Source organism: Perognathus longimembris, chromosome 1 (assembly GCF_023159225.1).
Source record: "Perognathus longimembris pacificus isolate PPM17 chromosome 1, ASM2315922v1, whole genome shotgun sequence".
Classification (NCBI taxonomy): Eukaryota; Metazoa; Chordata; class Mammalia; order Rodentia; family Heteromyidae; genus Perognathus; species Perognathus longimembris.
Window position 1 is genome coordinate 83579461 of NC_063161.1, and position 11640 is coordinate 83591100.

Here is an 11640-nt window from a genome sequence, read left to right on the forward strand (position 1 = left end):
ATCAGTTGAGCCATGCCTCCAGCCCTTTTTGCTTTTTATTTGTTGTTGTTATTTTTTCATTTATCCCACATTTTGCCCAGGCCAGCTGAGATCACCATTTTATTTACACTTCTCTCACCAAACCAAACCCAGTTGAGATAGGGGTCTCAAGAGCTTTTTGCTAAGTTCGCCTTGAATTGTACTGCAGCCTCCCAAGTAAGCATAAGCCACCATACTAAATCACATTTTCCCCCAGAATTCACTTCAGTGAAACTGTTCTCTTCTAGTTTCACATGTTTTTATACAAACTTATCTTCATAAAATGTAATTTCCTCAGACAAGTCTTATCTATAAATAAAACATGCTGATTAAATTTCATTTTTAACACTCAATGTTAACAACTTTATCCATCTCTCTACTCGGCTTTCTCTTCTACATATAGCCATGACCAAGTTCTACCACCAGAGGGCAGAGTGGCAGTCCATATGGCAACACCATCAGCAATTTTTTTCTTTTTTCTTTTTGATCAGTCCTGGAGCTTGAACTCAGGACCTGGGCACTGTCCCTGAACTTCTTTTGCTGAAGGCTAGCTCTCTACCACTTTGAGCCACAGCTCTACTTCTGGTTTACTGGTGGTTAACTGGATGTAAGAATCTCACAGACTTTCCTGCCCAACCTGGCTTTGAACCACAGTCATCAGATCTTAGCCTCCAGAGTAACTAGGATTATAGGCATGAGCCACCAGTGCCCAGTTCATCAGTAATTTTTTTATTTAGTGCATACTATCTGTCACTTTATTAAAGTTCTGTCTGCATCATCTCAGAGAATGATCAACGACCATCCTTGATTTACTTTTCTCTCATACTGCATGTTCGAACCAGATCAGCAGGCACACCTGGCTCAGTCTAGCCATCCAGGGATGCAGGTTGAGTCTTTACCCTGACAGTAGCTTTCATGACTTCTGTTACAAGGGAAAGAGAACACAGCAGAGGCATTTACATTTCATTAATCAAAGTTACATATGTCCACACCCAATTTTCAGAGGGGTTGGGAAATGTCATCTTACTGTACCTAGAAGGCACAGATCTAGAACATTTGATGAAAAGTGTTAATAGCTATCACAAATACATAGCCAGGGTAGGATTGCCACATCATAGTATATTTATGTACTTAATTTGACTATCTAACAGCCAATTTAAAACTTAATAATGACTAAGCCAGCACACCTTGCCCCCAGCAGTACCTCAATATCTCTAATATTATTTCAGGTTTATCCAACTTATCTTTTCTCAATTTTCAAGTGGGATCGTACAGTTCTGTTTCCTAAATTTCTTAGTTTTGCTTTGAATAATTTCAAACTTTGTAGAGAAATAGAAGGAAGAATCCAATAAATAAACTGTATACACTTCACCTTGATTCACCAATGGCCAATTACTTTAATCTCTCTTTATAAGAATACCAAAAAGGGGCTGAGAATATGGCTTAGCGGTAGAGTGCTTGCCTTGCATGCATGAAGCCCTGGGTTCAATTCCTCAGTACTACATACATAGAAAAAGCCAGAAGTGGTGCTGTGGCTCAAGTGGTAGAGTGCTAGCTTTGAACATAAAGAAGCCAGGGACAGTGCTCAGGCCCTGAGTCCAAGCCACAGAACTGGCCACAAAAAAAAGAGAGAGCTGGGAATATGGCCTAGTGGTAGAGTGCTTGTCTCGTATACATGAAGCCGTGGGTTCAATTCCTCAGCACCACATATGTAGAAAAAGCCAGAAGTGGCACTGTGGCTTAAGTGGTAGAGTGATCGCCTTGAGCAAAAAGAAGCCAGGGACAGTGCTCAGACCCTTTGTCCAAGCCCCAGAACTGCCCCCCCCCCCCAAAGAAAACACCAAAACAGAGACAGTTTCATTATGAGCCTCTATATTCATTATTCTTTATAACATGTGAAAGTTTCTTGGAATTTGGTCAAAAGATAACAATCCTCTACAAATTGGGCTCTCGGTTTTTGCTGCTTTTAGTTTACCTCATCTTCATTATATGCTCAGGAGCTGCTAATGTGTTTGATAGAATGCTACCAAAGAAATATACATTAGGTCACAGGTGAAGGTAAGAATTTAATAAGATTTAATTTTTTTTTTCCTTTTTTTGGCCAGTCCTGGGCCTTGGACTCAGGGCCTGAGCACTGTCCCTGGCTTCTTCCCGCTCAAGGCTAGCACTCTGCCACCTGAGCCACAGCACCCCTTCTGGCCGTTTTCCATATATGTGGTGCTGGGGAATCGAACCGAGAGCTTCATGTGTAGGAGGCAAGTGCTCTTGCCACTAGGCCATATTCCCAGCCCTTTTTTTTTCCTTTTGAGTATTAAGAGATGTTGACAAAAAGCATAATTTCATTGGTTAATATCTTTAACTACAGTGTTAAACAATGATAGAGATAGTAGATTTGCGATGAGACTGGAAGCTTTGAGAACTTAAATGGCTTAAGATTACAAAATAATGAGCAGTACAGCCGTGACTGAATTACAGATCTTTCTGATCCTCTGAAACGTTTTATTCTTGCCATTCTGTTATGTTGCCTTCTTCTAAAGCTTCAAACATTTTTGTAAAGGAGACAAAATTTCTTTGTGATTCCTAGTCATTCTCCATTTGATTAGAGAAAATCTACATTTTTATTATTTTGCTGTAGCAAAGTAATTTTTTTTAATTCTCCCTCTTCCCACAGATTAACAAGAATTTTCCCTGGAGTTGTAGATAGCTCTCACCTTTCTGTGTATATTCATAAACTTCAGGGATTTTAATAGGAGCTTCAGGGATTTGTATAGGAGCTCACTTTGGAAATGGAAGACCAAAAGGAGAGCCTAGTTGCCCTATAGCACCTAGTCACTACACTGAGTTCTTGTGGCCTTCCAGTAGACTTGTCCCAACACCAAGACAGGGTACAGAACCTCAGAAAGGACTTTATATTGCTGCAGAAGACAGTTCAAGAAAGGTGAGTTTTCACTTCGATTTGTTAATGTTACAGACCTGTTCTTTCTTGATGTGGAGAGCATGATCTTCTGCTTCCTCCTTTTCCAGAAAAAATAACATCCCTAGCTCTTCTGTGGAGCCACAGGAGGCTCAGAAGTGTCTCTTTGAGGCAAAGCTATTCAATCCACTTGATACTCTGTGGATTTTGTCGTGCCAATTAGGAGTTCCTTCTCAGTATTGGGACTGCCTTCTTCTCTGTATGACTGTAAACCCTGGTCACTTGGACAAATAAAATAAATTGGGGGTAACAAGTAGGATTATGGCAGAATTTAAAGTAAAGAAAGATTAAAGTTGACTTCCCAGAACTGATTAAGGGTCACATTTATAGTCTTCATGCTTGTTTGGACCACATTGAGTTGCTGTTTTAGAGAAGTGCCTAGATTCTTCTTTGTGGGCCAAATGAAGGAATATATGACAAAGACTAATTTTAGCTTACTATTAAAAAGCCACAGTTCCCCATGAGAAGCCACATAAGGTTTTAAGAGTGTGAGCAAGACCTCTTGTCTTTTTATTTTATTTTTTATTAATTAAATTTTGTTGACAAGGTGTTGTGCAAAAGGGGTACAGTTACATAATAGGGCAGTGAGTACATTTCTTGTGATATCTTACACCCTCGTTTTTCTTTCCCTTCCCTAGATCAGGTAGGCATATATACAATACCCAGTGTACCAAAAACATATACAGTAGCCACATGGCATACGCCAAAGGAAATTCACCTAGAACTTTAAATATAACATCAACAATAGAGTTTGCTTATCCTTCTCTTATATGATCATACATACATAGCTTTTGAGCTATTGTGATCCACTGAGAGGTCTATTTTTGACCTTTATATGTTGAGTAGTTGTTTGGTTTTAGATACATAATGTAAGGTCGCTGACCCAAACCTGTGGGAAATACCATTTGACAAGATTTTGTTTCTCAGACTTGGTCTCTACTGTCTCCCCCCCCCCACCCCAACAGTCATATTATCAAGGAGATCATGCCCCTTTGTTCTCTGTGTTCTAGGCTTGTCTCGCTCAACATCATTTGTTCAAGTTCTGACCATTTCCCTGTGAATACAAATATTTTATCATTTCTAATCGCTATGTAGTATTCCATTGTGTATAGGTACCACATTTTTTGGATCCATTCATCTGTAGAGGGGCATCTGGGTTGTTTCCATATTTTTCATCAGTAATTTTTAAATGCAAACACTTCTTTTGTTTTCCTTTCAACATTCCCACATTTTATTACCATTTTGTTCTAAAGGGAAAATACATTGTTAGTATTTTTCTCAAATTGTATTTTAGATAGCATTGTTACATCCCTCGGCACACTTCAGTGTCAATCTCTTTCTATTGTTTTAACAAAGACACGATGCAATTGACTTATAAAGAGAAAAGGATGGCAAAAGCCTCACTTCCAATCTGAGCAGAGGATGGAGAAGACTGACAATGGCACTTCATTTCCTCTGGTCGCAGCACCCTGCCCTGATTGCCCAGAAATGGACTCGACTTCCCCTGAGCCTCTGAGTTCCTCTTGGTCTCCAAGCCTATTCCGTAGCCATCTGTCAACACAACAGGCCCCAGTCAGTACCCCCTTTGACTTAAACACATGCCCTTGTAGTACACAAAACCCAGGCAGCAGAGACTCCAGGCTGATGCTACTGGCCAATGCTTACAGAAATGTTTCAGTCTTGTAGTAAGTGAGTAATCAGCTATGCTTCAGGCCTGAAGATGTGACCAAAGGCAATCTAAAATGAAAGACCTGAGTGACGAGCCACGCAGCCGGCCCCCAGCGCGCCTGCGCACCGCGCTGCTTCCTCTTTCTCAACTCCATCTTCTCCATAGCGGCCGCTGATCCCGCGGTTTTGTCGCCAAAATGCAGCTCTTTGTCCGCGCCCAGGAGCTCCACACCCTTGAGGTGACCGGCCCTGGCTACTCTGCAGATAACTGGCCGCTTGCTTGGAGGTAAAGTCCATGGATCCTTGGCCCGTGCTGGAAAAGTGAGAGGTCAGACTCCCAAGGTGGCCAAACAGGAGGAGGAGGGGGAGGGGGAGGGGGAGGACGACGACGACGACGACGATGATGACGACGACTGGCCAGGCCAAGAGGCAGATGCAGTATAAACGACGCTTTGTCAATGTTGTGCCCACCTTTGGCAAGAAGGGCCCCAATGCAAACTCTTAAGTCCTGAGTAATCTTGGCTTTGTATAATAAAGCTACTTGGACCATGCAAAAAAATAATAAAAATTAAAAAAATGAAAGACCTTGGAGCTTCATCTAAGGATGCCTCAGAGAGAAGGGAGGAAGATGCTTGCTTTCTGCTGTACCCAGGCCCATAGCACATGAAGGCTTTTACTGGTGTATTCTACTGAGTGCAATTTGTTGCTAACCTAGCAAAAGTGACAAAAGTTTGCCATTCTCCTTGAACTGTTGTACCACCCTGGCATCCCCAATAAATACTAACCTGGTATTTTTTTCTAAAATATGAGGTCTAAGACATTTATTTCCCAAACTATGATACTAAGATGAAGAAACGAAAGACAAGAGAGAAAGGGATATCACTAGACAGGGATAGAAAATGGTGGATGTAACACATGACCAGCATGTGGCTCATCATGGTGCTTCCTGTTCCTATAGTGCTTCGGGCTCCTGCTCAAAATAGCACTGCTTCCTATGGGTTCCCGCTCAAAATCCTCCATTCATGGTGAGCAGGCATGACCAGTCACACTTACCTCCAAGCTCTTCATACAGTTGAAGAGGCCAATGAGGAACCCAAATCAGCCCTCCCTGACCAGTCATGCCCTTGGCTAGAAGGACAATATTAAAAGCCTATAAAGCCATTTCCCTGGGGAACTTCAATGGACTTCTGGCTCTGGGAGCCTTCTATAGAGAATTTGTACTCTATTTTCATTTTCAATGTGTTCAGTGTTTTATTATATGTCACCACTCCTCTGCTTCAATTCTTTACCTGGGGGAGGAACCAGTTCCTAATCCTAGATGACATCAGGAGACTGTGAGGCCAGCTCAAGTAAAGCACCCAGTTCCATTAAGTTAAGCTAACATATAAGGCTTGTAAAGGAGCTTGGAGATTCTCCTTGGGGTTCCTTGCCCTCTGACAGGAGAAGGAACCAATGGAAAGCTGACTGCTCACCAAAGCACCCAATACTCAGGTCACCCTTGACCTCCCTGAAATGCCTAACGGCTAGAGACCACAGGGAGAGCTGGCCCAGTGGGCAAGGATGACCCCAGCCATGTTGGGAAGTTCAGCAGCAGGCAAAGCTAGTGGTTCTCAAAGTGCAGCCATTGCTCCAGCAGCTACATCCCCTGCAATCTTGGTGGCAATGCAATTTCTCAGGCCCCACCCCAGCTCTATCAGAAACCAATGGTGACCTCCTGCCATCTGGATTGCAACAGGCTCTGTGGGGTTCTGATGCATGAGACTTGAGAATCCTCCCCAGGACTCCTGTTTTTCTTTAAGGGAAACCATTGCCTGAGGCCACGGGAATGAAGCTGCTGGTTGTGAGATGCCCCAAACTCCTCATTCACAGAACGAAATGGGCCTGAAGCTGGAACCCCGGGGAGAAAGGGAATACCTAGGCTGCTACTTGTTTGTGTCTGTTACATTACTCTTACATAAGGGGCTTTGAAACTTATAATACACAGTAATGCGGAACACCATTTTTCAGTTTTTGTGGGTTTTTTTAATCAGAGAAAACCAGAAGAGGTCAAGTGGATTACAAAAGTCAGGTTGCAAGGTCAAGTTGAACTCAGATGACAAGAAGGGTGAAGAAGTCCACTCTTCCCCCATGGGCTTCCTCTGAGCCTGAAGATCCTCCTCTACCACTCACCTGCGAGTCCCACACTCAGAGACCACAGCCTAGCAGCAATTGTCAGCATGCAGCTCAGTGGAAAGAAAGCAGCTGGGAGCCCAGGGTAGGTCTTTCTGACAAAGAGAACACAATAAACTCTTGAAAGTAGAGGTGAGGGAAGAATGAGAAAACAGGTTACTGGAATTATCTAGAAGCCAGTCTCCACCAGCAGCACTGCAAAAACCACCTCTATGTGGTCGTTTCCCAGCTTCCTCTCCTGCTCTCCTCTTAACTAAGCAAAATAGGCTTTGAGGAAAGCATATGTCACCTGGTAGATGGGGGTGCAGATCTAGCACTAAATGTAAAAGTCTAAGGTGAGAGGCAGCAGCACAGCTCAGAGGTCAGGATGCCCTGCAAATTGTCTCCTCATCATAGCCCAGCAGGGCAAAGATGCCTGGCACTGTCCATGGAGCTCTCCTATTGAGACTGGTGGTCATCTTAATTTCTGGGTGTCTGTGAGGCTATTTCTAGGAGATGTTGACATTTGAGTCAGTGGACCCATAGAACAAAAAGACAGAGAAAGGATGAATTCTCTCTCCCTCACCCCCTCTAAAGCTAGGACAGCCATCTTCTCCCACTGCCCTTATATATGAGAATCAAGCTTCTTTGGTCTTCAGACTCAGGACTTGCATTCTTCTTCCAAACCTGTGTCCAGTCCTTCAGGCTAACACAAAGGACTTCTCAACCCTCAAGGTCACTGTTAGGTTTTTAAAGTAGGTAGCCGGTAAAGGAGAATGCCACGCGGTATTCAGGCAGGAAAGAAAGTTTATTACTGAACTGCTGGCATGTGGCCAAGATGATCCATGGCCGGAGAGAAGGGAGAGAGAGAGAGACCCCCACCCAGCCCTGCTTTATTTAGGGCAGGGGCAAGGGGTGTGGCCAGGTGGATTAGGAGGTAACCTCAGGGAAAGGGGAGGCAACTGCCTCCAGGTCTGCAGGTTACCCAGGTAACTGGGTGGAGACTTAATGAGGTGGGGGCATCTGCATGTAGCCCTCAGGGAGAGGACCTAACATTCCAGCCTTTTAATAGTAATGAAAAAGGACGAAGACTCTCTCTGGCTGCTTCCTGCTGGCAAGGGGCATCGGCATTAGGGGTAAAAGGCAGAAATGTGGCCTCTCCTGGAGAAGGCGAGCAGCAGGGTCCCTTGGTGGTAGATGCCAGTCCTTGAATGAAGCCTGGAAGAAGTCTCATGAGGCAGGGGCTGGACAAAAAAAATATTAAGGCAAAAGGAAGGGTTTAGGGCACAAAATTAAAAATTGGATTACTTGGACAGTTCTTATACTCAGGCATGGACATTAGATGGACAAGCTACTATCTCTTGATCCCCCGGCTCTGATTAATTTTGAAAGGGCGAGACAAAGTGACTCCATTTAGGATCTGACATAATTCTCCTCTTACTCCTCTCCGTGATCCTTGTTCCCTGAACTGGCTGAGTCCCAGGGATCTAGGTGCTTGTTGCTGGGATGGCTTGTCCCCGATGGCATTCAAAGGATTTGAACTCAGGGCCTGGGCACTGTCCCTGAGCACTTCTGCTTGAGGCTAGTACTCTACCACTTGAGCTCCACTTCCCGCATTTGGCTGGTTAGAGATAAGTCTCTTCAGCCATGCTTCCAGCCTGGCTCTTCGCTGGTTAGTTGAGAGATGGAGTTTGAGAGAGATTTTCAGCCCGGGCTGGCTTCGAACTGCAATCCAAGGAGTCTTTGCAACAAAAGCCCTTTTGATTTCCAATTAAAACAACAAGGAGACCAAGGGGACTAGAGCTTACCTGTACCTTGTCAAGAACTGACCAAATACTTGCCAGAATTCTGCAATGACAAAACTCAGTAGATGTGATGAGTTTTAGCACAGATATATAGCTAGATGAACACATTAACAAATGACATTTACACAGACATACACACTGTGCACATAGGTTTTACAGCATGCAAAAATGAATTTCAGCAGTAGAGTCTTTTGGAATTCCAATAGTAAATGACATTTTTTTTTTTTGCCCAATATTTTAAAACCACGTGGTCGGTTAGAAAAACAATTTTGCTAGCAAACAACAATTTTCAGATTATCAAATGAAGAAACCATATTTTGATAAACTCCAGTGGGATGCCATGTTGAGGGGGGTGGCAGGACACAAACACACTAATAGAGAACACATGGCATGGCATAATGGCGCCTGAGCTGATGACTGTTAAACCCAATATTCACCCCGTGGTCAATGCTAGAGAAAAGAACTTTTAGATATCTTTGCTGACAAAGCACATTGGTGGTCAAGCCTCAGTTTTGAAGGTCTGTGAAAAGAGGCAGTTTTGTGAGCAAGGCACACGATGGTATGACTTGGGAATTTTATCAAGTAAGCAAGTAAGCAGGAAGATGAGAGAGAGAGGGAGAAAAAGGAAGAGAAAGAGAGGAAAAGAGAAAGAGAGAGCCTGAATATAAGTGACTTCTAACCATTTACCATTGCAGTGGCAAAAACTGTATCTGAGCGAGTATTTCGAGCAGGCCTCATTGCACTGTCAAGAGGCGTGCTAGCAGAGTCTTCATTGCAGTGGCAAAAACTGTATCTGAGCGAGTATTTCGAGCAGGCCTCATTGTCAAGAGGCGTGCTAGCAGTGTCCCGGCTTGGGTGTGACTGTGATGCAAAACCCAAAAAGCACGGGAGAGAGGCACCTGGTGAGTGAATGAGCTTACCGGGCAGAAGCGGCAGAAGCGGCGGACGGAGCGGCAGAGAACCAGAGCAGCAGCAGTTTCACTCACCAGGGCAGACAAGTGGTGTGGAGGTGGAGGTGGATGTGGAGGCCAGCAATGATATTAGTGAAAAGTGCCGCGTGGCGACTCACAGCAGTTCGGTTCGCAGAAAAAGGGCCGTCAGGACTGGGGATACTCCCAGAAAAAGGAGAAAAATAGATGGGAATTCCGCCTGTCCTGACTCTTAAGCCCTTCCCGAGTCACGGCACCATATATGTTAGGTTTTTAAAGTAGGTAGCCGGTAAAGGAGAATGCCACGCGGTATTCAGGCAGGAAAGAAAGTTTATTACTGAACTGCTGGCATGTGGCCAAGATGATCCATGGCCGGAGAGAAGGGAGAGAGAGAGAGACCCCCACCCAGCCCTGCTTTATTTAGGGCAGGGGCAAGGGGTGTGGCCAGGTGGATTAGGAGGTAACCTCAGGGAAAGGGGAGGCAACTGCCTCCAGGTCTGCAGGTTACCCAGGTAACTGGGTGGAGACTTAATGAGGTGGGGGCATCTGCATGTAGCCCTCAGGGAGAGGACCTAACAGTCACATGAGTCAATTACTTTAATAAAGTGTGTGTGTGTTAATCCAAAATATACTGTAGGGGCTGGGGATATGGCCTAGTGGCAAGAGTGCCTGCCTCATATACATGAGGCCCTGGGTTCGATTCCCCAGCACCACATATACAGAAAATGGCCAGAAGTGGTGCTGTGGCTCAAGTGGCAGAGTGCTAGCCTTGAGCAAAAAGAAGCCAGGGACAGTGCTCAGGCCCTGAGTCCAAGGCCCAGGACTGGCCAAAAAAAAAAAAAAAAAAAAAAAGAAGATGGCTGTTTGACTCCAATGTGGGTAAAATAGAAGCTAGTTTACCTGTGATGCCAGATATATGGGAAATCATGATCTGTAATCAGACTTCAACACAAACAGCTAAAGGCTGTTTGCTCAACACTGCTTTGGGCACTGTACTCCTTGGTCCCCTGAGACCCATCCCCAGTGGGCACAGCTGTAGCTCAGGCCCTCTGGAAGGTGCAGGTAGGAGCCATGGCAGTGTGCATGTGATATTCCCTCTTCAGGTACACTAAGGACCCAGCTATGGCTACTCCCACCTGGATATCCAAAGATACCATCCCTGGGCACCAGTGGTTCACAGCTGTAATTCTAGCTGATATATGAGGATCAACATTCAAAGCTAGCTCAGGCAGTCAAATGTATGATACTCTCATCTCCAATTAACAGCAAAAAGCCAGAAGTGGAACTGTGGCTAAAATGGTAGCCAGCCTTGAGTGTAAAAACTAAGGGACAGCACTCAGGCCCTGAGTTCAAGACACACACACACACACACACACACACACACACACACACACACACACGAGCTCTGGAGAAAGCTCAGGGCTAGGCAGAGAGCTTTCACAGAGGTGAAGTACCACAAATAGCCTCTGCTAGCGCAGTATCTAATGGAATTGGGGAAGAAAGGCCAACCCCTGAGACACCAACATTGTAGAAGTGCCTCATGGAGAATTTCAGGAGCATGGCCTTAACATAAGAGCCTTGGTCTCTACACAGTGCAGACAAGCAAAGCCATGGTGCACGGGGACAGGGCTATCCAGAGCCCTGAGAGCCTGACCCTCACCCCAGTGTGTTCAGAAGCAGAACATGGAATCAAAGATTAGCCCTAAGCTCCCAGGTTTGATCTTGCTATCCTGGCATATTTAATAGACACTATGCAACTTGAACGATGCAACTTGTGGGCATGAACAGGAGAAAACTGGAGGAAAGGGAAGGAAATGATGACTTTGTCAAAAAAGAATTGTTCTCATTACCTGACTTATGAAATGGTAACTCCTCTGAGTAACACCTTAATAATTATAATAAAATCATATTTTAAATTTTTTTAGAAAAGATTTGATCTTATTTGCTATCTTAGGTGTTGAATTTGTTTGGAACGTGTTACATCTTTCTCCCTTCCTGTTTCTCCTTTTGAGCATGAGTATGGCTATCCAGGGCCTTTCTATATAATGTGTCTGATTTCACAGGCTCACATCTGGAAAGCACCTTGCCTCAGGATAAT

The 11640-nt window shown here is 44.5% G+C and overlaps 1 protein-coding gene across 1 annotated transcript; it reads left to right on the top strand.

Moving 5' to 3' along the window:
• The first annotated feature begins 4829 nt into the window (after nt 1-4829).
• LOC125355273 (40S ribosomal protein S30-like) lies at nt 4830-5217 on the top strand. The gene is given in 3 exon segments (XM_048351511.1): nt 4830-4907; nt 4909-5028; nt 5069-5217. Coding segments are annotated over 3 exon segments (267 nt in total). The 5' UTR covers nt 4830-4857; the 3' UTR covers nt 5166-5217.
• Nucleotides 5218-11640: the final 6423 nt, after the last annotated feature.